At 45.5% G+C, this 27,144-nt stretch overlaps 1 protein-coding gene across 2 annotated transcripts in view; it reads right to left on the reverse strand.

Moving 5' to 3' along the window:
* Positions 1-27,144, reverse strand: part of grm2a (glutamate receptor, metabotropic 2a) — a 164,212-nt gene that overhangs the window by 17,711 nt on the left and 119,357 nt on the right. The window contains exons 3-4 of one of the 2 annotated variants that reach the window (XM_062054289.1): positions 21,791-22,628; positions 18,347-19,170 (exon numbers count right to left, since the gene is read on the reverse strand). In XM_062054289.1, coding sequence (XP_061910273.1) covers positions 18,347-19,170; positions 21,791-22,628 — 1,662 coding nt within the window. Of the gene's footprint in view, positions 1-18,106; positions 19,171-21,790; positions 22,629-27,144 lie in introns of both variants that reach the window. The other variant, XM_062054280.1, reaches the window with a different exon arrangement.

Raw genomic sequence — 27,144 nt, forward strand, 5'->3', positions numbered from 1 at the left:
TACCTACCTATTCCCCACAACCCCAATAGGGACAAGCTGTAGAAAAGGATGGATGGCAATTTAGTTGGTGCGTGTCTCCCCACCAGCAACATAATTTTAAGAAGTGTAATGCTTTTAAAAAAAAAAAATATCCATCCATCCAGCCGTCTTCTTCCGCTCCGAGGTTGGGTCGCGGGGGCAGCAACCTAAGCGGAAAGGACCAAACTTCCCTCTACCCAGCCACTTTGTTTAGCTCCTCCTGGTGAATACCGAGGCGTTTTCCAGGCATAGTCTCCCCAACATGTCCTGGGTCTTCCCCCATTGCGTCTTAAATGCCTGACGTGCTTATCCTGACCAAATGCCCTAAACGTATGATCTGGCTCCTCTCAATGTGGAAGAGCAGTGGCTTTACTCCGAGCTCTTCCCGAATGACAGAGCGTCCCATCCTATCTCTAAGGGAGACCCCCGCCACCCGACGGAGAAAATTCATTTTGATCGACCGGTAAATTGAGAGCTTTCAGCTCCTTCTTCCCCATACTTCATGATACAGGGTCCGAATCACTGCAGATGCCGCACTGATCTGCCTTTTGATCTCACTATTGACACCTACGGTCTGCTTCCTCAACATCAATCAGGTTTTAGAAATATACAAAGCACCATACCCGCCTATCAAACTTGTGAGTAACATTATTAAGGCATTGGATTATAAAAAATATTGTGCAGCTCTATTACTGACCTGTCAAAAGCATTTCATACGGTTGACCATAACGTTTTGGCGGACAAATTGTACAGGATTGGCCTTTCTCAGCATGCTGTAAAGTGTTTTTTAATTACCTGTCTGATACAACCAATGTGTCCAGTTTGCGGGGTCCTCTTCTTCTTTCCTTCCTGTATTAAAGGGTGTACCTCAGGGTTCCATATTAGGTCCGTTATTGTTTTCCATCTATGTAAATAATCTCTGTGATAATGTGTCGGATGCTGCGTTCCATTTTTATGCAGATGACGTGGTCATATATTGTTAATCCCCCGCTATAGTGCGAACCTTTGAGCTCTTGCAGTCTGCTTTTGATGTTGTTCAGTCCCAGCTGGCTCAGTTTAAACTAATGCTAAATGTAGAGATATCTAAGGTGATGTTATTCTCAAATGGCAAACGACTGCTATTGAACATTCCAAAAATATAAACTGCTCACAGTGTTGGTCACAACATGTACTGCAAGTATTTGGGGATTATTATTGATGAAAACTTGTCTTTTAAATCACACAGAAAAACTGGTGACCATCCATCCATCCATTTTCTACAGCTTGTCCCTTTCGGGGTCGCGGGGTTGGGATAGATAGGGGAGCCTATCCCAGCTGCACTCAGGCAGAAGGCAGGCTACACAACCTGGACAAGTCACCACCTCATCGCAGGGCCAACACAGAGACAGACAACCATTCACCACTTAAAATTTAATTGGTATTTTTCTTTAGAAAACAATCTTGTTTACCCTACAAGTTAGGAAATGCTCTATCCTGACCACTTTCATATCTTTGCTAGATTATGGAAACTTGCTTTTTATGAATGCACCTGGCACTTAGTTGAGAAAACTGGATACTGTATATCACTGTGCCTTTTGTTTTAGTACTGGTTGTGGCAACCTCGTCCACCATTGCACTTTCTATGCAATGGCAAACTGTCTATCTTGGTCTGTTTGCAGATTTTCTCGATGTATGATTTGGATTTATAAATAACTTATTGGACTGGTTCCTCCCTATTTGTTTTCTTATATGTGTAAAGATTCCTGTCGTTGGGAAGAGTTTAAGCTTAAGTTCACAGGAGATCCTTAGCATATTGATTCCTAGAGCCAACACAAATCTCGTAAAAAAAAAAAGCTTTCAGCTTGCTGCTCCATGGTAATGGAATGGTTCGCAAAAGGATCGGAGGTTGCCTGAGCTGATCACTTTGGGAGAATTGTATTCAATTTTAAAGGATCGAGAAACCAGTTTTATAGGACATTGTACTTGTTTTTAAAATGTTTTAACTGAATTTTTTAGTTTTTGCCATATCGAGTGTATTTATGTTAATGTTGCAAGTAATTTATTAATTTAAAGTGTGGTGTGTGACTACTGCTGTTTGTGTTGTTGTTACATGTACTGTATTTCTGTAACTTTGCTTTGCTTCCCTCTTGACAGGTCACTCTTCGAAAAGAAAGTTTAATCTCAACCCATGTTGACAATTCGGGCTGTGCCCGGCAGGGCCTGATGGGGACAGGCCTGGCCACCAGGCCCCTCGCCATCAAGCCCACCTCCAGGCCTGGCTCCATAGGAGTGCTCTGGTGGCCCGTGTCCAGCGAGGGAAATCTGGATCCTTTTTTGTGTCTTTACATAGACATCTTTGAGCTTCTCTTTGTCCTGTCCCTCACCTAAGACCCGTTTGTCTTGTGAGACCCTACCAGGGGCACAGATGCCCCCAGACAACATAGCTAGTAAGATCATTGAATAAAGAAAAAATAACTTTTAGATAATACATATTACATAAAAACAAGAGTCTGTCCGCATGAACAATGCGATTATGATAGGCCTTCAGATAACACGCATGCCTAATGGGAAAACAGGTGATAATAGAATGGGACAAGATGCTGCTGCTTCTATTATTGACCTGCCTCCCATGTTCAAAGTTAGTACTTTGATGGCTAACTTTCTGCAATCAAAGTGGGTGAATGTAGATTTCAACAACATGGAAACATGCATTCCAATGTCCAGCAGGAAAAAAACACCACACCTGTTATTATCATAAAGTTCAACAGCAAAATTCAGCAAAGTGGCTTTGCTAAAGCAGCAAGTCAAACTTAAATGAAAAAATGTCTAGTCTAGATTAATGAGGGTCTGACAAAAAGCAATTCTGACATTGATATGAAGCGAGTTGAGGAAGCAGGGGAAAATTCAGAGCACTAAGAGGGGCAACTGTAAAATGTCCATCAAGTTAAATGGAAGACAGGAAGAAGCCAAAGTACTTGCTGTTAAAGACATCAAGGAACTGCACAAAAATACACATAGTGATAACATCTCGACCGCAAGGACATAAAAGACACAACTCAAAAAGACTTGTTGCAGCTGAAGCCAACGGCAACTACAAAAATAACAGATTATGATGTATTCTACAATACACAACATTCATACACTGTAAAAACTCCTGCAGAGGTATAGTTCATTGAACTTAAAGGGGAACTGCACTTTTTTAAAATTTTGCCTATCTTCCACAATCATTATGAGAGACAAGAACACACATCCTTTTTTTTAGGATTTTAAAGATGATTGAAAACGCTTGCAAAATGCGGCTAATAATGGGAGAAGAGCTGCAGCTATTGAATACTTTAGTGTTATGTTCGACGGGGAAGGAGACGACACAGCAACAAGAATAAGCTCAATAGTCCCAGTCTACTAGGTACACTAGTCCCCTACCTTGCCGACGAACCCTGAGGATCTCCTTGACTGACCATACTGGGTCACCACTCTCGAGGATCCTAGGAGGGGGAGGGGTAGGGGCAGGGGGTGAAAAAGAGCTCTCTGCTACAGGTTTGATCTGTGACACATGGAACACGGGATGCCTCTTAAGAGAAGGCGGGAGAGACAGTCTAATGGAGGCAGGATTGATAATGGCCTCCACAGAAAAAGCCCGACATATGGAGGTGCCAATTTCCGGGAGGGTACCTGGAGATGGAGGTCCTTGGCGCGTAACATCACCTGTTGTCCAGGTTGGTATGATGGTGCCGGGATGCGGCGCCTGTTAGCACTATGGCGCATCCTTTCGGAGGCTTTCAAGAGTGCATCCCGGGCGGTCCTCCAAATTTTATGGCAGCGTTTGATGTGGGCTCGAGAGGACGGAACTGCTGCTTCGACCTCCTGTTGGGAAAACATAGGAGGCTGATATCCTAGGGAACACTCAAAGGGAGATATGCCGGTGGCCGAGCTCTTCATGGAGTTGTAAGCATACTCGACCCATGGCAAGTACTTGCTCCAGGAGGCAGGCTGGCGAGCGGCAACACAACGCAACATGGTCTCCACGCATTGGTTGGCCCTCTCCGCTTGACCGTTGCTCTGGGGATGATAACCAGAGGTGAGACTGACCGTAGCCCCAATCCCCTTGCAAAATGATTGCCACACCCGGGAAGTGAACTGGGGACCACTATCTGAAACAATATCCACCGGGATACCGTGTTGTTTTACAATGTGCAGAGCAAGGAGGTCAGCAGTCTCGGAGGAGGAAGGAAGCTTGGGGAGGGGAACAAAATGTGCAGCCTTCGAGAATCGATCGACAATGGTAAGAATAGTAGTGTTACCTCGGGACACTGGGAATCCTGTCACAAAGTCCAATGCGATGTGGGACCAGGGACGGCCGGGGAGAGGTAGTGGGCACAGGAGGCCCGCTGGAGGTCTGTGGGAAGCTTTATTGCGGGAGCATGTTGTACAAGCGGCGATAAACTCACGGGTGTCTGAAGCCACAGACGGCCACCAGAACCGTCGTCGGATGAAGGATAGCGAGCGTTGAAACCCCGGATGGCAGGAGAAGATGCTGGAATGCCCCCAATCCAGCACCTTAGATCGGAACTCACGGGGAACAAACAGCTTGTTGGGCGGGCCGCCACCTGGTGCCGGATTAGACCGCAGGGCGGTCTTTATCTGTTCCTCCACCTCCAAAGTGACCATGCCCACTATCCGGGCAGGAGGAAGGATGGGTTCTGCCGTAGGCGAACAAGTTGGCTCCTCCGAGAACTGCCGGGCGAGGGCGTCGGCCTTTGTGTTCCTGGAGCCTGGCCTAAACGAGAGTGTATAATCAAAACGGCTAAAAAAATTGGCCCAGCGAGCCTGACGGTCGTTAAGCCTCCTGGCGGAACGAATGTGGAGCAGGTTGCGATGGTCCGTCAAGACCTGAAACTGGTGTTTCGCTCCCTCCAACCAGTGTCTCCACTCTGCCAAGGCCTCATGAACAGCTAGTAGTTCTCGGTTACCGGCATCGTAAATCCGTTCAGCTGGAGAGAGGCGCCTAGAAAAGAATGCACAAGGGTGTACAAGATTGTCCTTATGGGAGCGTTGGGAGAGCACTGCTCCAATCCCAGAATCCGACGCGTCCACCTCCACGATGAAGGAGTTGTCCGTGTCAGGATGGACGAGGACCGGGGCAGAGAAAAAACTCCTCTTCAATCTTCTAAAAGCCTCACTGGCCTCCCTGGTCCACAGAAAAGGAATACTGGTAGAAGTGAGTGTGTGGAGAGGTGCAGCTACCTTGCTGAAATCCCTGATGAAACGTCGATAAAATCCGGCAAATCCCAGGAACCGTCTTAGTTCCGTACGGGTGGTGGGTTGGGGCCACTCCAGTACCGCCTCAATCTTCTTAGGGTCCGCTCTTATGTGGCCCTTCTCAACAACAAAACCCAAGAATCCCACTGAAGGTGCGTGAAAATCACACTTTTCTGCTTTGACGAACAATCTGTTCTCCAGCAGGCGTTGGAGGACCAGGCGGACATGTCGTTGGTGCTCCTGCAGGTTCTGGGAAAAAATCAAAATGTCATCAAGGTACACGACAACGAAATGGTCCAACATGTCCCGTAAAACATCATTGACGAGGGCCTGGAAAACAGCCGGTGCATTAGTAAGGCCGAATGGCATCACCCTGTACTCGAAGTGTCCGAGATGGGTGTTGAAGGCCGTTTTCCATTCATCACCCTCTTTGATTCGCACCAGGTGATAGGCATTTCGGAGATCAAGCTTGGTGAAAATAGTGGCAGGAGCAAGGGGCTCAAAAGAGGAGCTCAGCAGGGGTAGGGGATATTTATTCTTGATGGTAATGCAGTTTAATTGTCTGTAGTCAATGCAAGGCCTCAAAGAACCGTCCTTCTTTCCCACGAAGAAGAAGCCTGCTGCCACCGGGGACTTGGAGGGGTGATGATACCTGAGGCAAGGGATTCAGTGATGTAGTCCTTCATGGCCTTCTTCTCTGGTAAAGACAGATTGTAAAGTCTGCTGGAGGGAAGGACAGCGTTGGGAATCAGGTCGATAGCGCAGTCATAAGGTCTATGCGGGGGAAGAGACAGCGCACATACCTTGTCAAATACCGCTGAAAGGTCATGATAAGAAGCGGGAACACAGGAGAGATCAGTGGGAGGTGAGGTGGGCTTGGCCCTGCAGGCTGGGGGAACTGACGACCTTAGGCAGTTAGCGTGGCAGGCAGTGCTCCATGCAAGGACCTTGCCCGTGGACCAGGATATGTGAGGGTCGTGCTGTCGAAGCCAAGATCGCCCGAGGACACACGGGGCGACGGGAGCGTCAAGCACCCAGAGGCTGATGGTCTCGGTGTGATTCCCCGAGAGGGTCAGAGACAGGGGTTCGGTGCGGTGTTTGATGGGACCGAGGGGATGTCCATCCAGAGCTTGTGCCGGCAGGAAAGTCTCCAGTGGAATGAGGGTTATTCCTGCTTGGCGAGCAAACTCGTGATCCATGAAACTTTCGTCTGCTCCTGAATCCAGGTAGGCCCCCACGGTCAGAGTCCTAGAGCTCCATGACAGGGATGCAGGAAAGAGAATGCCTGGGTCTCTCTTGATTTGGGGAACAGTTGTGTGGCTCACCAGGAACCCCCTTGGTGGCGAGCCTGGTCTTTTGGCCTCGTCGGGCAGCTCCGGATGGGGTGACCAGCCAGTCTGCAGTAGAGGCAGAGATGCTGCCTGAATCTCCTTTCCCTCTCTGCTGCCTCTAGGCGTGACCTGCCCAACTGCATGGGTTCCACAGTTGCTGCTGCCATGTACGGAGGTGTAGGCCGAAACACGGCGGCGTGGTCGACAGGTCGAAACTTGGGTCTCGGAGATGAGCTAGCTGGAAAACTAGCAGAAGCCTGCGCTCTCTCTGCTACTCGTTCACTGAGTCTTTGGTCAAATAAGAGGGCCAGGTCGATGAGGGCTCGACACGAGGTAGGTCGGTCTCTCAGCAAACCGTCCTTGATTTCGTCACTCAGTCCTCTCCTGAATGCACTCTGGAGTGCCTTGTCTCCCCACTCGCTGTCGGCCGCCAGAGTGCGGATCTCAAGAGTGTAGGCCGCAACCGAGCGGGAACCCTGTCGGATGGAGTGCAGTCGTGAAGCAGCATCCCCCCCGTCCACGGGGTGATCGAACACAGCCTGGAACTCCGCTCGAAAAGCAGCATAGTTGGTGCTCAGCCCCAAAGTCTTGTCTACTGCTGCGGTGGCCCACTTGAGAGCCTGTCCAGAGAGTAATGAAAACACAAATGCAATCTTCGCTCCATCAGAAGAATAGCGAGATGGTTGGTGCTTAAAAATGAGTTCACACTGAACCAAAAAACCTCGACAAAGTTCAAAATCCCCCTCAAAGGGACTGGGGCTGGAGATCTTGGGTTCCCGGGAGTTTGAGGGGCTCCAGGAGGTGGCGGCTGCCGGAGCACTGTAATTCGGCACAGGTGGAGGAGCAGGGCTTGGACTAAGGCTTTCCAGTCTAGCCAGCAGGCTAGCGAAGGCGACATCAAGCTTGTTCTCTAGGCTCGAAAATCGAGCGTGGTGGGCCTGAATCTCAGCGTGCATGGCCGTGAGGTTAGGAGCGGGGGGTCGAGGAACGGACGCGGACTTGGGTCTGCTTGTGCCGTCCGGTTCCGACATGGCTGGAATGTACTGTTATGTTCAACGGGGAAGGAGACGACACAGCAACAAGAATAAGCTCAATAGTTTATTTAGAGCTTGATGATGTGGTGGAGTGTGTATGCTACTGTGTATGTTTGCAGGACTATGTGAAGCGTTACAATGAATATTTACCAGTGGTTGTTGTAAGTGCGTGTTGAGTGAGAAGGTGACCAGTTCAGTAGGGCGAGGCAGGTAGGGGAGTCCGTGAAACAAGCGGGGGTCCGTGGGGCTGAGAGGGGCGTCCAGAGGTCCAAGTCCAAAGTGGGGGTCGAGGATCGAGGGAGGCAAATCAGAATCCAGAGGGGTCCAGAAAAGTGAGGCGCACTGCTCACTTCCAAGGCGACGGAGGGAATACTGGGGAAAACAAGAGACAAATGAGCACAAGGGTCGAAGGTCACAAGGAGCGAGCAAACGAAGGTGAGGAGCCAGAGACGAAAGCTTACTGCAAGCAGAGACTACGTTCCAGCGTTGGTTCTCTGGACACGCTGGCTTTTATGAGGAGTGATGGCATCAGCAGCAGGTGTGTCGGTTGATGATTGCGCACAGCTGTGCTGGTGTGTGGCAGCAAAAGCAGAGTGTGTATGGGCGTGTCCTGTGGCACGTGCAGACGAAGGAGCAGCTGATTGTGCACGCCCCATGACATTTAGTAATCGAGTATCCTATCAAATATCCCGATCAATTAATCAAGTAATCGAATAAATCATCCATCCTTCTTCCACTTATTCGAGGTCGGGTCGCGGGGGCAGCAGCCTAAGCAGGGAAGCTCAGACTTTCCTCTCCCCAGCCACTTTGTCCAGCTCCTCCCGGGGGATCCCGAGGCGTTCCCAGGCCAGCTGGGCGACATAGTCTTCCCAAAGTGTCCTGGGTCTTCCCCGTGGCCTCCTACCGGTCGGACGTGCCCTAAACACCTCCCTAGGGAGGCGTTTGGGTGGCATCCTGACCACCTCATCTGGCTCCTCTCGATGTGGAGGAGCAGCAACTTTATTTTGAGCTCCCCCCGGATGGCAGAGCTTCTCACCCTATCTCTAAGGGAGAGCCCCGCCACCCGGCGAAGGAAACTCATTTCGGCCGCTTGTACCCGTGATCTTGTCTTTTCGGTCATAACCCAAAGCTCATGACCATAGTTAAGGATGGGAACGTACATCGACCGGTAAATTGAGAGCTTTGCCTTTCGGCTCAGCTCCTTCTTCACCACAACGGATCGATACAGCGTCCGCATTACTGAAGACGCCGCACCGATCATCTCATGATCCACTCTTCCCTCACTCGTGAACAAGACTCCTGGGTACTTGAACTCCTCCACTTGGGGCAGGGTCTCCTCTCCAACCCGTAGATGTCACTCCACCCTTTTCCGGGCGAGAACCATGGACTCGGACTTGGAGGTGCTGATTCTCATCCCAGTCGCGTCACACTCGGCTGCGAACCGATCCAGTCAGAGCTGAAGATCCTGGCCAGATGAACCCATCAGAACCACATCATCTGCAAAAAGCAAAGACCTAATCCTGCAGCCACCAAACGGGATCCCCTCAACGCCCTGACTGCGCATAGAAATTCTGTCCATAAAAGTTATGAACAGAATCGGTGACAAAGGGCAGCCTTGGCGGAGTCCAACCCTCACTGGAAACGTGTCCGAATAACTGCCGGCAATGCGGACCAAGCTCTGACACTGATTGTACAGGGAGCGGAACGCCACAATCAGACAGTCCGATACCCCATACTCTCTGAGTACTCCCCACAGGACTTCCCGAGAGACACGGTCGAATGCCTTTTCCAAGTCCACAAAGCACATGTAGACTGGTTGGGCAAACTCCCATGCACCCTCAAGGACCCTGCCGAGAGTATAGAGTTGGTCCACAGTTTCACGACCAGGACAAAAACCACACTGTTCCTCCTGAATCCGAAGTTCGACTATCCGGCGTAGCCTCCTCTCCAGTACACCTGAATAGACAGGAAGGCTGAGGAGTGTGATCCCACAATAGTTGGAACACACCCTCCGGTTCCCTTTCTTAAAGAGAGGAAACACCACCCCGGTCTGCCAATCCAGAGGTAACACCCCCGATGTCCATGCGATGCTGCAGAGTCTTGTCAACCAAGACAGCCCCACAGCTCCAGGTGGCCTTGCCACTGAGGAGCTTTTTAACTACCTCAGCAACATCAGCCCCAGAAATAGGAGAGCCCACCACAGATTCCCCAGGCACTGCTTCCTCATAGGAAGACGTGTTGGTGGGATTGAGGAGGTCTTCGAAGTATTCCCTCCACCGATCCACAACATCCGCAGTTGAGGTCAGCGGAACACCATCCTCACCATACACGGTGTTGACAGTGCACTGCTTCCCCTTCCTGAGGCGGCGGACGGTGGTCCAGAATCGCTTCGAAGCCGTCCGGAAGTCGTTTTCCTTGGCTTCCCCGAACTCCTCCCATGTCTGAGTTTTGCAGCGGTCGCGGACTCAATATCCAGTGCCTCCCATGTTCAAAGTTCTTCCGGAGGTGGGAATTGAAACTCTTTCTGACAGGAAACTCTGCTAGACGTTCCCAGCAGTTTGGGCCTGCCAGGTCCGTCCGGCATCCTCCCCCACCATCGGAGCCAGCTCACCACCACGTGGTGATCGGTAGAAAGCTCTGCCCCTCTCTTCACCCGAGTGTCCAAAACATGAGGCCGCAAATCCGATGACACCACTACAAAGTCAATCATGGAACTGCGGCCGAGGGTGTCCTGTTGCCAAGTGCACATATGGACACCCTTATGTTTGAACATTGTGTTTGTTATTTACAATCTGTCATGAGCACAAAAGTCCAGTAACAAAACACCACTCAGGTTCAGATCCGGGCGGCCATTCTTCCCCATCACGCCTCTCCAGGTTTCACTGTCGTTGCCAACAAGAGTGTTGAAGTCCCCAGTAGGACAAGGGAATCACCCGGGGGAGCACTTTCCAGTACTCCCTCGAGTGTATCCAAAAAAGGTGGGTAATCTGAACTGCTGATTTGTTGCATAAGTACAAACAACAGTCAGGACCCGTCCCCCCACTCGAAGGGAAGCTACCCTCTCATCCATTGGGTTGAACTCCAACGTGCAGGCTTTGAGCCGGGGGCAAAAATAATTGCTACCCCAGCCCAGCCCGTCGCCTCTCACTGCGTGCAACGCCAGAGTGGAAGAGTATCCAACCCCTCTCGAGAATACTGGTTCCAGAGCCCTTGCTGTGCGTCAAAGTGAGTCCGACTATATCCAGCTGGAACTTCTCCACCTTGCGCACTAGCTCAGGCCCCTCCCCCCCCCAGCGAGGTGACATTCCACGTCCCACAAGCTAGCTTATGTAGCCGAGGATCGGACTGCCAAGTGCCCTGCCGTGCCCTGCCTTCGGCTTCCGCCCAGTTCACAACGCACAATGGCCCCTCCCATGAGTGGTGAGCCCATTGGAGGGGGGACCCACATTGCCTCTTCGGGCTGTCCCACGGAGACAGGTCCGGCCAACAGGCGCTTGCCATCGTGCCCCAACTCCGGGCCTGGCTCCAGAGGGGGGCCCAGGTGACCCCCGTCCGGGCGAGGGAAATCAGAGTCTCGGTTTTGGCATTTCCATAGAAGTCTTCAAGCTGCTCTTTGTCTGATCCCTCACCTAGGACCTGTTTGTCTTGGGAGACCCTACCAGAGGGCACGGAAGCCCCCGGACAACATAGCTCCTAGCATCATTGGGACACGCAAACTCCTCTACCACGATAAGGTGGCAGCTCAGAGAGGAGCGAATAAATCATATATTGGCTTTATAAAACTTGTATATATATATATATGTATATATATATATATATATATATATACATATATATATATATATATATATATATATATATATATATATATATATATATATATATATATATATATATATATATATATATATATTTATTTTTTTTGTCCGGTCCAGCTTCTCAGGCAAATCATATTGTTGATGTAGATGCACATATCGGCTGTACAAATGTACTTTACAAAAGAGAAGTTTGGGATACTTCTCTTGTTGCCTTATTTGTATTTTGACTTTATTAAATGGATTTATATTATCATTTGGTACAGCCTAAAGCCATGTCCACACCAACACAGAGAGTTTCAAAAACACATATTTGGGGTTAAAACAATCTCCATCCACACAAGTGTAGTTTCAAAAGTGTCTATGTTTACACACAAACGCATACACCTGCTGTCATGCACATTTTGTCCATTCAGAAGCCTGAAAAAAGCAGCAATATCTGACTTGGTGGCATTACACCTCCTATTATGTTTATTTTGATCGACTTTAGATGTACAATGACATGTATATTAACTTTAAAACCTGCCTGCACATACACACAGAATCCTGGGAACATTATTAAAGAGCAAATTCACGCCTGTGCTGCTGAAACCCAACACTCATAGAATTATAACATGTTCAGCAACATGGTGATATGGACTTCACTGCGCATGAGTACATGCGTAGTGAAGTCTACATTATTTATAAAATCAGCACGCACTAACGAAACCCTTTTGCATGTACCGTGTACCGCTGCAAAATTCTCGTGGAATTATAAAGCATTTAATCATGGATATAGTGATATGGTACATGCGTAATGAAGTGTATATTGTCTTTAACATCAGTACACACTACAAGGAGGACGCTATTTTTTTTTATTTGCTTGGTCGCTTTTTATGTCCATGTCTTGCGTCCATCTACAAAAATGGACGCAAGACATGTAAGTTAACTTCATGATTTGTCCTTAAACAAGGACTAAAAACATAAAATAATGTCGCACCTTTCTTATGACACACAGCGAAAAGTCTCGCTTGTCAAAGTTGTCCCATCAGGTGGCGTATAATGTGTTTAAAGGCCTACTGAAATGATTTTTTTTTATTTAAACGGGGATAACAGATCTATTCTATGTGTCATACTTGATCATTTCGCGATATTGCCATATTTTTGCTGAAAGGATTTAGTAGAGAACATCGACGATAAAGTTTGCAACTTTTGGTCGCTGATAAAAAAAGCCTTGCCTGTACCGGAAGTAGCGTGACGTCGCAGGTTGAAGGGCTCCTCACATTTCCCCATTGTTTACACCAGCAGCGAGAGCGATTCGGACCGAGGAAGTGACGATTACCCCATTAATTTGAGCGAGGATGAAAGATTTGTGGATGAGGAACGTGAGAGTGAAGGACTAGAGTGCAGTGCAGGACGTATCTTTTTTCGCTCTGACCGTAACTTAGGTAAAAGGGCTCATTGGATTCCACACTTTCTCCTTTTTCTATTATGGATCACAGATTTGTATTTTAAACCACCTTGGATATTATATCCTCTTGAAAATGAGAGTCGAGAACGCGAAATGGACATTCACAGTGACTTTTATCTCCACGACAATACATCGGTGAAGCACTTTAGCTACGGAGCTAACGTGATAGCATCGTGCTTAAATGCAGATAGAAACAAAAGAAATAAGCCCCTGACTGGAAGGATAGACAGCAGATCAACAATACTACTATCAGGAGACACCGAACCAAACACTGGACCTGTAACTACACGGTTAATGCTGTGCCGCCTGTCGAAGCCTAGCAATGCTGTTGCTAACGACGCCATTGAAGCTAACTTAGCTACGGGACCTCGTCAGAGCTATGATAAAAACATTAGCGCTCCACCTACGCCAGCCCTCATCTGCTCATCACCACCCGTGCTCACCTGCGTTCCAGCGATCGACGGCGCGACGAAGGACTTCACCCGATCATCCATGCGGTCGGCGGCTAGCGTCGGATAGCGCGTCTGCTATCCTCAAAGTCCTCCTGGTTGTGTTGCTGCAGCCAGCTGCCAATACACTGATCCCACCTACAGCTTTCTTCTTTGCAGTCTCCATTGTTCATTAAACAAATTGCAAAAGATTCACCAACACAGATGTCCAGAATACTGTGGAATTTTGCGATGAAAACAGAGCTGTTTGTATTGTGATACAATGTGTCCGAATACTCCTGTTTCAACCATTGACGTCACACGCAAACGTCATCATACATAGACGTTTTCAACCGGAAGTTCCCCGGGAAATTTAAAATTGCACTTTATAAGTTAACCCGGCCGTATTGGCATGTGTTGCAATGTTAAGATTTCATCATTGATATATAAACTATCAGACTGCGTGGTCGGTAGTAGTCGGTTCCAGTAGGGCTTTAAAGGCAGCAAGGCAGTGTTGTTGAGCTTGGAAGCGACAACCGTGACGTCATCACAAGTCTCCGCTGAGCGGAGAGTTTTGGATCTGTCAGTGTTTGTAAAAGTAAATGGTAAATGAGTTATACCTGTATAGCGCTTTTCTACCTTCAAGGGACTCAAAGCGCTTTGACACTATTTCCACATTCACCAATTCACACACACATTCACACACTGATGGCGGGAGCTGCCATGCAAGGCCCTAACCACGACCCATCAGGAGCAAGGGTGAAGTGTCTTGCTCAAGGACACAACGGACATGACGAGGTTGGTAGAAGGTGGGGATTAAACCAGGAACCCTCAGGTTGCTGGCACGGCCACTCTCCCAACTGCGCCATGGCGTCTGCCTTTTTAAGGACAAAAGTATGCGTCTGCCTTTGGACAAGAGGCCTTAAAGCAGAGATAAGTATGCGTTTATTAAGTATCTATGTTCGTGTGGACATGGCCTTAATGAGCAAAATGCCGTAAAAAAAACAACTTAACGACGCCTGGTTTTAACAAATAAAAAAAAACTTAAGTTTACAACATTTCTGAAAATTTATTTAAAAATGTTGCGACCATTTTTTTAAAAGTTGCATCTAAGTAATATAGTTTAACATATATATATATATATATATATATATATATATATATATATATATATATATATATATATATATATATATATATATATATATATATATATATATATATATATATATATATATATATATTTCATTTAGGTGTGGTGTACTTAATTTGTTGTCTTTCAGCTTAGTCAGACTTAATTTTTGGACTTTTGTTTTGAAAATGTGACTTAATTTTGTTGCATCTTCAACTTATCACCAACTTAATTATACCAAGTTTTACCAACCTATAAAATATATTTAATTAGGTCCGGTGTAATTAATTTGCTGCCTTTTTAATGTTTGTTAAACCTAATTTTATTGCATATTCAACTTATCATCAACTTAATTTTACAAAGTTTTATCAATTCAACAACTATAAAGTTATGAAAACTTGTAAAAAGTTGCTTCGAAGTAAAACATTTTTGTGGACTATTATGTATCACATATTCATTATTTTCCCACACCTTCCCTGTTGTCAAACAGGTTGTAGATTAAATGTAATAAACGTGTAAAAGTTATGGTATGAATGAACTACGAGTAAAAGACATGAAGAAGGGGTAGGATTAAATATACGCTTTGCTTGTTGCAATTCCTTTTCAGATATGTTGAAATGTGCAAATGCAACCGCATGATGTTCCTAAGTTAAAGGGGTCATATCATGATTTTTTCTTCTACATTTAAAAGACTTACTTGTTGTCTACATAATATGTATCGGTGGTTCTTTGTCCAACATTGTGCATAGGTAATGTTTTACAGACCATCTTCAAGCCACTTTCTGACCGTCTCTTCAACATGCGCCATTTCGTGGGCAGCTAATTTACGTGCCTCCATTTCGACTGTCAGGACCTGTCATCTCAGGCCCGACTATTTTGTATATTTCCTTATTTCTGTAGTAAGTTCCTTTCCTGTGCTTTTATTTTCATTTCACTTCTTGTTTGCCTTGACCACTCTTCTGGCTTGACTGACCTGTCCCTGATTGGCAATCTGGACTCACCTGTTCAACGTTGCCAGTCAGGCTCCTTTATAAACCAGCCTGTTCTGTACTCAGGGCTCGATCATAGACTCGTGTTTCTTGTTATTGCATGGTCCCTGTGCACTTTCAAGCTGCACTTGAACTAATTAGTTTTTGACATTAAAGTCAGGTGTACCTGCAGTACGCTTGCTGTCTCTGCATCTTGGGGTTAAAGACTGACAGAACCTAACACTCTCCCCGTCACCCATGTTGTAGTGCTTCCATATCAAGTCCAATTACAGACATAAATTAGAACTATATTCTACGTGGGACTAAAAATGGCAACAGCTGAGGATGCATGCGCATGTACGAGCCATTATGCCCCACAACGGGAGGATAGGGAAAATGAAGGAACTTATTGACTACAATGGCGGACTCGTGTAAAGCTCTTCGGGTAAAACTTAATTCTTCATGGAGATATTTGCTGACGTCACCAATTAGAACAACGTCACAAATTGGGCAAATTCCAAATGGCTCGCCTGGAAGAAGTATTAAGGAAGGGAAGATTGTTTTATAACTATCTCCGCAAGGCCTCTATGGTTTGATTTTACATTTCGGGACTTATGCAGATCCCAATTACACAAAATTAGGTACCATTAGGTAAAAAAAGCTGGTTTAATGTAAATCAGACCTGGGCAAATTAAAGCCCGGGGGCCACATGCTTTTCAATCTCGCCCGCTGGACATTCCAAATATTTTTTTTAGATCTTTAAGTGGAAACTGTAGCTGCCATTATGAGGTGCAGTGATGTTTTCAAATTACCATAAGTCTTGAACTATGTCATGTCTGTTGATCATGTTTTGTTTAAGTTATGTTCCGTCTGGGTTTTGTACACTTAGCTCCTGCTTTTCACTCCCTTGTTTTGTTACCATAGCAACCATTAGTTTAACCTTTTTCACGTTTTGAGTCACGCACCTGTTTTCACTGATCATGTCACTGCTATTTAAACCTGTCTGTTTCTCTTGATCGTCCTGGTGACATCATCCATACTACCTCTGCTCACTTCATGCCATGCTATTTCTGACACCCCTGCTAACTTTGAGCATGGCTTTGACTTCATGCTCCCATAGTTCCATGCCAAGTAAGTTTTTGTTTATTGTTCATAGTTAATTGCCTTTGTGCTAGTCTTTTGGTTTCATTAGTCAAGTTTGTTCTCCGCCATTGTTCGCGCCTTTTGTTTGCTCCCTTTTTTGTAGTTTGTTAGTGTTTAAATAAATATGTACTTACATTCATGCCTTGCCCGCGCCAACTTTCCTTTGCCTTCCGGGAAAACAAAACAACCCATAGTCCACGTATTGACAAACTATACAATGTATTTCAATGGTTGGAATCTGCGCTTTTGCATGATATACTAGTTAGTATAGTAATCTAAGTCACAGCAGTTTAGACGAGGCACCAAGCGGTGTGGGTGGGGTGCGTTTCCACAGAGTGTTTCCGGAACGGCCAGCCTGAAATGCGGGTGTCAGCGACAGACGCGGAAGGAGATTTTCCCAACAAAGTACTGCAAAAAAATTATATTATATCAGATCGTAGGTGGGGGATTTTTTCTACCCTTTGCGTTTATTATTCACTGTGTCTGTTGGATTTTTGTTGCGTTTCGCTTGATTGTAAAATATGTCAATCGAGTGTGTGTGTGTCATTCATATGTTGTCAATATTCAGTGTTTTATCGTTCATAGTTAATATTGTAAATCCCACATTCTTTATTTTCATGTAGATTTTGGGTGTCTCCTTCAGTAAAAAATGTCGAATTCCATTCTGTTTGTTAAGGCGGTCTGTCATAACGTTTTTAGCATTCAATCAGACATTATGGTGAGTTTTTGTATTAGTGTTTCTAAAAATGGATATACCTGCCCCCAGACACATTTTTTTCTCTAAATTTGGCCCCCGAGTCAAAATATTTGCCCAGGCCTGATGTAAATTGTTAAAACATGTCTGAAACAAACACATCATAACCAACAATCTTTGAAGGTGGAGCACTCGCATCCCGAGGTACCATTGTATTTTTAAAAAAAAACCTTATGGTGGGTGACAGTGTCAAGCGCGCAGCTCCGAAAACTAAATGTGAGTGGAAAATGCATAAGAAAAACACCAACGCTGCAAATGGCAAAAAAAAGACGCAACACCCCAAATTACATGCATGGCACAAAATTCACAGATTAAAATATAATTGATGCAGGCTACCAGGAAATTACCAGCGTCCTCTGCAGTGGACGTGTGTGTGTTTGCGTAACAGGGATATTGTTTTCTTGGAATTTGCAACCCTGACAAAAGAACAAAACCAAATGTCCACTGCAGAGAACGCTGGTTCTCAAGAGCAGTGGTCCCCAACCTTTTTGTAGCTGCGGACCAGTCAACGCTTGAAAATTTGTCCCACGGATTTTTATTTTTATTTTTTAATTTTTATGTTTTTATTTTTTTCATAAAGAAATACAATGAGGTGTGTTTACGGACTGTATCCCTGTCGACTGTATTGATCTGCATTGATATATAATGTATATATTGTGTTTTTTATGTTGATTTAATTTAAAAAAAAAAAAATATATATATATTTTTTTTAAATTTCTTGTGCGGCCCGGTAACAATCGGTCGGTTGGGGACCACTGGTCAAGAGGATACATGGAAGTCATATTTTTGACTCACCCTGTAGTCACTGGCAGTGACATAGAAAATGGGCTGAAAAGCCAGCCAGATGATGCAGGTCGTGTACATGGTAAACCCAATGAACTTGGCTTCATTAAAGTTTTCGGGGCACTTGCGGGTCTTGAAGGCGTAAACCGTGCAGAGAATGATGAGGATGCAGTTGTAGGTAAGAGACAAAAGCATGCTCGAGTCCTTGCTGTTACACTTGAGGGTGACCACATCTCTCTTCTCCGGGCTTACTTCCTTTCTAACTCCTGGAGCTTCCACGAGCAGCCAGACCACCACCACGATCAGCTGGCAGGAGATCAGACCTCCACAGATGGCAACCTGGGAGGCTGGGCTGATAAATCGAGGTCGCTGGGCCCCGCCCTTAACCCCACTGAAGATCCGAGCAATGCGATTTGTCTTGGTCAAGAGGGCTGAGTAGCATACAGCAAAGGAAGTTCCTAAGCCCAGGCGGCGCAGCGTACAGACTGCCGTGGAAGGTTTGGCGATGTAGATGAAAGTCATCGTATAGCACATCAGCACCCCCAACAGAAGGATATACGAGAGCTCACGTCCACTGGCTTTTACCACGGGGGTCTCGTTGTGTTTGAAGAACAGGCCGATGACAAAGAGAGTGGACATCATCCCGAGACAGGAAATGGTGACAGGTCCAATTGCCCAGGCGTCTTCCCAACGGATGTACTCCTCAGGTAGGTCATAACAACCTGTTAGATTAGCCAGAGGCCACTGTCCAAAGCTGCAGTCGGCACATGTGAACTCATCCTGCAAGTACTGGTAGGACTGGCAAGGGATGCAGATCCAGCAGCACACGTCCCCTGGCTGCATACTCTTCACCTCGTTCTTCCTGCAGGGGTCACTACACTGGGAGGTGGGCGCACCCTGTCCATACCATGGGATCAGGCTCGTGTTCAGGGTCAAGCTCTGAGCCCAGTAACCAACTTTGCGATAAATGTAGCGTCCACCCTCCTTGTGATAGTGGAAAATGTTGTAGCGGCCGAAGCTATCTCCAAAGGTGTCAAAACTAACAAAGTTATCCGTCTCTGGGGGACGAAATGGTGCTGTAGGGGACAATGAATGAAAAGAAGGTTAAAATAAAAGACCTAACACATTGATGTTAATAAGCACATATTATTGCTGACCTCCAAAGCCTTATACAATATCTAATGACTTCTGAAATTGCAATCATTCAATCATTAGCCAACAATCCATTAACTGGCATACCATGTATATAGTTTCTATACAAGTAATTAATCTCGTAAACAGATGGCTGAAATCACACCAAGAAGGTCAATTTCAATCAAGGGAATGACAATGACGACACTTTTGATGTACACCAGCTTTAAATTAGCCTCGCCTGTTGTATGTTTTGTACTGCTGCTCTGGTGCAGCCCAGACGGGCAGAAGAAAAATATTTTATTTGATGTTGAAGCAATTTGGAGTAGATCTACAACCTGCACTTTTACTTTCATGCAGTATAAAACTGGTGCAAAACATAATAATATTTGCAAAGTTAAAGGATGTTAGAAGAAGGGGTATCCCAATACAACTGTTTTACTTGCAATACGATACCGACAGACTTGTCCAGGGTGGGTGTAGCCTGCCTTTTGCCCGAGTGCAGCTGGGATAGGCTCCAGCACCCCCGGCGACCTCGAAAGGGACAAGCGGTAGAAAATGGATAGATGGATGGACGATACAGACATTGCAGCCTTGACTATTGGCTGATACCGATATCATTTTGATACGATGTCTGCACGAATAATACATACTTTTGACATATTTAGTAGTGTGGAATGTTAAATAAAGGATTGATCAAGTAATATGTTGTTGTGATTACTTGGACTCAGCATGCTGTATCCTGGCGCTGCTGGATAGAAGTGCTTGAGCAGAGTCTGAAATGTTCAGTGTCCTATTTAATTGTTACAGATTGATTTGTTATACTCCTGAGTTTAATTTGGCAGTGTGCATTTATTTCCGTTTGTCCTAGGTCTGCTGCCGTAGTCAAGAAGCAGTCTTTGCCATTAAGTTTATTATGCCATTCGGAGTCCTATAAAGTCTTTTCCAGGAAGTATTGTACTTTGTACACACCAACGTGCATTTTAGATGCAGTTTTGATTGCCAAATCTGGAGGTGTTGAAATGTAATGCTAATTAGCATGTGTATGACATATGCAATGTAAATTAGCAATAAGATAGCACATTTGTTTTAATGCATTTATTTTATTTTGGAATGTCATAAAGACCGGACCATAGGGCGCACTGCCAATGAATGGTCTATTTTCTATCTTTTTTCATATATAAGGTGCACCGGATAATAGGGCACATTAAAGGAGTCATATTATTATTTTCTTTTTTTTCTAAATTGAAAACACTTCCTTGTGGTAACATGCAATGGTGGTTCTTTGGTCAAAATGTTGCATAGATTATGTTTCATCTTCAAGCCATTTTCTGAAAGTCGCCCTGTCGGCAGAGTCTCCCCATCATCTTTGTTGTAGCAGTGTAGCGTGCAAGGGCGGGAGTGGAAGAAGTGTCAAAAGATGGAGCTAACTGTTTTAATGACATTCAGACTTTATCTAAATCAACAACGGAGCAGCATCTCCTCATCCGGAAACAACAACAAGGCCGGAAATGTGTCCCCTGAAAAACCGTCCGACCGGAACTCTCTAATAACGTAAGTTCCTTGGGTGAATAATGTAAACTCACTACACCGGTATGTTTTAACGCTTTCATGGCAAGTTTACTGACAGATATAAGTAAGAACTTTACACTACTTTACATTAGAAATGGCAACAGCGGAGGATGAATGTCCCATAACAAGACGATAGAGAAAAAGAAGAAGCTTATCAACTAAGGTGTCACATGGACTAAAAAAGGCGGACGCGCACAATTTTTCATAATTTATGCAGATCCTAAATACAGATCAGCAGGTACCAGGAAGTAAGAAAAGTTGCTTTTGCATAATATTACGAAACAAAACACCAGATAATATGTCTTACCTTATACACACACCATAATAATACTCATATGTATAATGCGCCGACAATCCATCAAGCGGTGCAAATTCATAGCTTACCAAAGTCGTACTAAAACATTGTGATAGATTTTTGAGCTTGTAATGTTCTATATTATCAATGGAAAATATAAAATGTTGGTGTTGTTTACTTGAGTCATAATGCAGTCTACACGTATCTCTTATGTTTGACTGCCATCTACTGGTCACACTATTTACCAAATAAAATTGCTTCGAGGTCGGTAAGCAAAACCAGAATTATTCCGTACATTAGGCGCACCGAGTTATCAGGTGCACTGTCAAGTTTTGAGGAAAAAAAACAATTTAAGTTCGCCTTATAGTCTGGAAAATACGCTACTTCATATCTGTATGTTCAGTTTTACAGTCTTTTGTAGTAAAGACTACATAAAGGCTCACAAATGAAGACAACCTGTTATCTGTCTGCTGAGCTTGCAGGAAGAGACTTTAGCGGGAGCAGAACAGACTGCTTGTATCGGAGATATTATATCGAACCTTGTAGATTTTATAAACTATCAAAACTGGATCACGACGCCCATAGTTACAAGTAAGTAATACAGTCAGTCCAATATTCTGAAATAAATATATAAAATAAGAAAATAAATAAATATAAAGAAATGAATGAAAATCTGTTATGTTGAGGATTTTACTCACCTTCAAACTTGGTCTTGAGAATGTAGTCCCGATAAAACTTCCTGCCGTTGCCAGGTTTAAGAGCGTCGCAGACCTTGGTAGAGTTTTGGCACAAGGCCTGCCTCATGTTGTGTAATGCGGTGGCCATGGCATAAACGGCATTTACCACAAACATGATCTTGGATTCGGGTTGAAATGGAGCCTCTCGCAGAGAGTGCTTCCCACAACTTAAATCATGGAGGCTGCATTGAAACTGGTTCTCCCAAAACTCTCTAAACCAAGGATTCCTGGTGTTGTTGTACGGATGGAGAGCAGTGAAGTATTCGTTAAACTGGGGGATCTGATAGGAAGCCAGTTCAATGGTGAAAGCGCCATCAGCAACAACTTCACTGCCTCTCACCACACTCTCTTGTGCCCCCCAGCCGTCACTGGCCACCCAAATGAAGGAGACGTTCATGCGGTTGGCCGCAACCAGAAGCTCACGAGCATCCTCGCTGCGTGTAAACAGGATCACAACCCTGGCATTGGACTTCTGCTGCAGGGAACGAATCACGTTCTCATAGCTCCATCGGCTCATGGAACGGCTCACCTTGGCCGAAGTGGCAATGCAGATTTGGCGGGCCCGAGCCTCCTGCTGAAAGGCGTCAATTCCAGTCTCACCGTAGTCCCCTTCTGATGCCACTGTTGATACGTACGTCCAGTTAAAGTAACGTAAGATTTCAGCCATGGCCTTGGCCTGAAAAAAATCGGGGGGCACTGTGCGGGCAAAGTAGTCATATCGAGTCTTGTCACTGAGTTTGGCACTGGTGGAGGCATAGCTGATCTGAGGGATCTGAAAGAGTCGCAGCAAGTTGGCCACCTAGGGACAAAGACAAGAAGGTGACAATTTCTGTTCAGTTCAGTTCAGTTTCAGTTTCAGTTTTTTTCGAACATGCATACGATACAATGTAAAGCATCACATATTTCCAGTTGTTTCATTACAGCACGTCCGAAAAGGAGTAGGAAGAAGCTGAGCTTATCTAATCCTACCCCTTTTCATATCATAGCAATTTTATCCCATTTCTTTGTTATCTGTAACAGAACAGTGAATAAATAAATAATAGATAATTAATATACCATAGTAATTAAACACATATTAAATACATAAATAATCATTATCTAAAAAAAAACAACAACAAAAAACGGTTGAAGATGTTAATCATAATTGTTCTTTGTAATTTGTGGACACTTGTAGTTTGAACAGTCTTTAAACTGGATCATATTGGTACTTTGTTTGATTTATTTGGTTAATCCATTCTATAATTTATTCCACATACGGATATGCTAAATGTTTTAAGTGTTGTACGTGCATACAAATGTTTTAAATTAGATTTTCCTCTAAGGTTATATTCCTCCTCTTCAGTTAAGAAGAATTTTTGTACATTCTTGGGTAGCAGGTTATGGTTTGTTTTGTATATATTTTTTAGCTGTTTGCAAATGCAACAAATCGTTGAATTTCAATATTTGTGATTCAATAAATAAAGGGTTTGTATGTTCTCTATATCCAACATTATATATTATTCTAATTGTTATTTTTTGTAACATAGTTAGTGAATGAAGCGCACATTTGCAGTTGTTTCCCCATATGTCTGCACAATAACTCAGATATGGTAACACTAGCGAGCAGTAGAGAATATGAAGTGATTTTTGGTCCAGAACATATTGTGCCTTATTTATTATTGTCGTGTTTCGTGCTACTTTATGTTGTATATTTTTTACATGAGGTTTCCCGTTAATTTTGTAATCTATTATTACACCCAAAAATGTGTTTTCTTTTACCCTTTCAATATCTACTCCGTCTATTTGTTTGTGTTTGAATTTCCCTTCTACTGTTACCAAATAACATTATTTTAGTTTTACTGAGATTCAAAGAGTCTGTTTTTGTCAAACCATCTTTTTAATTCATTCATTTATTCTGTTATTATTTGTAATAGCTTTTGTGTGTTCTCTGCTGAACAAAATGCAGTCGTGTCACTCAATAATGTTCTACTGTTGCAAACCATTTGTTTGTCTTTTTTTTGTTAGAGTCTTTACTTAGCAGCAGAAGTTCAGGGTAAGTGGCAATATCTTGGTGTTAAGTTATGTTGGCTTAACTGTCAGTCTGGCATATGTGTCAAGGATTGTAAATGGTCGGGTATTAAGAGCACGAAGGGACAGGGGCCTTGCTATGTAGAAATTACTTTTGCAGGTTTTGTGACAGTCCTGACAGAGTACGGATGTTGACCAGTGACAGACTAGTTTTTGCTTGTTGAAGCCTCGGGGCAGCTAGACTGATTTGACATGAAATACAATCTGGTTGGGAATCATGCAGTTGCTCCTATTGGTAGGTACACCTGGAATGCACTGTATATACAGTATATCCGGCTCAGAATCAGCATCCTCTATATTGGACTAGTTTTTGGTCTATTTCTTTTATCAGGGTTGCAAATTTCAGCGAAGAAATAGCCTCGTTAACCAAAACACAAACGTTCACTGCAGAGAACGCTGTTTCTCGGTAGGATATCAATAACACAGAGAAAACTCAAACACTCCAATTATTTTACTTTAAAATAACAGTGGCACTTGGCAATACTGTAAAACATAAATCCAGTGCAAAAGCAGCCAAAAACATTTCTTGCGTGATTCATTAGTCGTCTTAAATCACAGAATCTTTGTTATAATGCAGAATCAGATGGATGAATACCAAATGAGCCAATCTAGCAGGAATTTCCCAACCCCAACATTTGTAGGAGCTATACAGTATCTGCCTCTGCACACATGCACACGCACACACAAAGAATGTGACGTGAACTCTCGGAGTCTAATTTTCCTCCCGCCACCCATCATTACCATAAACCAATTTAGAGCTTCCTGTCTCATCTGAGATGTTCCAACTGAAATTAAAATTTAGATTGCTGAAACGCACGAGTGCACATCTCACATCAGTTCAAAGGTTGGGAAGTCATGTCAGCTGGAGAATGCAGGCGCCCAAACAATGACATTTCCGCATAAAGTAGTCTTTAAATTGCCATAGCAACCTTAGCTATACCCCTAGGCGGTATAGCTCGGTTGGTAGAGCGGCCGTGCCAGCAACTTGAGGGTTGCAGGTTCAATCCCCACTTCTGCCATCCTAGTCACTGCCGTTGTGTTCTTGGGCAAGACACTTTACCCACCTGCTCCCAGTGCCATCCACACTGGTTTAAATGTAACTTAGATATTGGGTTTCACTATGTAAAGCGCTTTGAGTCACTAGAGAAAAGCGCCATATAAATATAATTCACTTCACTTCACCTTGACAGTCTTTTCCAACATGTGGTGAAGCAGCTGGCTGCAGTGCGCCTGTTCTCTGAGGAGCAACTCATACCATTATTTGTAGTGGCAAGCGACACACATATAATAGTGAGCCGAAGCACATTTTTAAAATCATAATAGAATTTTTTTTTAAAACTCCTCCCGTTTATCCTTACCGGGTTTGTTGTGAATAACGAGTAACCAGTAGAGGCAGGTGGAACAATAAAAACAAATAATCGTTATTATCAACAGCAGGCTAGTATCGAATCAATCAATATCTTACCATAGTTCTCTTCTGTTTAATATTTTCACGAATATCCGTTGTGGAGGGGGGCGTGGCCTGCGGGCTTGCAGCATGTGCCATGACCGGCCTCGAAGTCAGCGACAGGTGCGTAGATGGCCCACCTGGGCCTTGTTATCTAATCACCTGTCGCTCTCTATAAGCAGCAACCGGAAGGAGAGACGTGGTTGGAGTGAGAGCCAGAGAAAGACACACGTACAGAGACACGCCGGACTGAAAAGTCCACAAATATATTGCTGAAAAGCAATCCCTACATGGTTGCATGAGAATAAAAACTGTCTTTGTAACAATGAAACGGGCTCGCCTGGAGATGCTTGGTGGTCAGGAGGACCCACTCGAAGAGAGCTTCCACAATTTGGCGCCCAACATGGCCGGACCACCTGAGGCGGAAGAGGCCGACCTCCTGACGGCTCTTGCGAGCGTGATTGCGGCGGTGACAGAGGCAAGCCACCAACAGATGAAGGCGGTCCTCCAGCAAGTGGCCCAGCAGGGCCAAATCCTGCAAGCGCTGGTGGACCGGGTGGGAGCGGCACAGCCAACCGAAGCGGCCGTTGCCATACAGCACATGGGGGAGGAGGAGGACCCCCATGCATTTATAGACATTTTTGTGGCCATGGCGGAGGCGTGCGCATGGCCAAGAGAAGAATCAATCAATCAATCAATGTTTATTTATATAGCCCTAAATCACAAGTGTCTCAAAGGGCTGCACAAGCCACAACGACATCCTCAGTACAGAGCCCACATACGGGCAAGGAAAAACTCACCCCAGTGGGACGTCGATGTGAATGACTATGAGAAACCTTGGAGAGGACCGCATATGTGGGTAACCCCCCCCCCCTCTAGGGGAATGGGGTGTACGTCTCCTGCCATTGCTAGCGGGGGAGGCCCAGAGAGCGGCGCTCAGCCTACCGGCGGCCTCCCGAGTACACTTCCCGGACCTGAAGACCACCGACGCCGGTTCCGGACAATGCGCCTGGGGACGGACGACCGCCCGTTCGTGCTGGGTCAACGACTCCAAGAGGCGGCGACGCATTGGCTGCAGCCAAGGAACGGGGACGTCCAGGTGATGGAGCAGTTCTTAGAGGCAATCCCTGCGCGGACTGCAAACTGGGTCCGCTATCACCGGCCTCGAGACCTGGCAGCGGTGGTGACTCTCGCCGAGGACCACCTGGCAGTGCACCGTGAGGCACGACCGGCACCCACACCGCGCGGACCGAGCGCGCAAAGGAAAGAGGAGGTATCGCCGGTCCCAAGGTGCTGCGCAAGTGACAAACCCTCTGCTCTTTCTCCGCAGGTCCGGGCTGCTGCTTATACGGTACTTCCCTCGCAGATGGCCCCTCAAACGCCTGGGCAGGCGGCCTGGAGGCGTGGGCGGCCCAGTCACGTGTGTCAGGGACCTCCGCGGGTGGAGGTGGGGCAGGTGATCCGGGTGGCCGGCCCTCCGGTGCCCTCCTCCAGTCCGGGTGAGACGTACAGGATACAAGGGGGTGCATACCAGGCAAGGATGGATTCGGGCTGCGAGCAGTCCATGATCCGCCAGAACCTGGTTTGACAATGATTTGCAAATCATTTTCAACCCATATTCGGTTGAATATGCTACAAAGACAAGATGATGTTCAAACTGATAATCTTTTTTTTTTTTTCAAATAATCATTAACTTTAGAATTTGATGCCAGCAACACGTGACAAAGAAGTTGGGAAAGGTGGCAATAAATACTGATAAAGTTGAGGAATGCTCATCAAACACTTATTTGGAACATCCCAC

This window comes from Entelurus aequoreus, linkage group LG01 (genome assembly GCF_033978785.1).
Source record: "Entelurus aequoreus isolate RoL-2023_Sb linkage group LG01, RoL_Eaeq_v1.1, whole genome shotgun sequence".
Classification (NCBI taxonomy): domain Eukaryota; kingdom Metazoa; phylum Chordata; class Actinopteri; order Syngnathiformes; family Syngnathidae; genus Entelurus; species Entelurus aequoreus.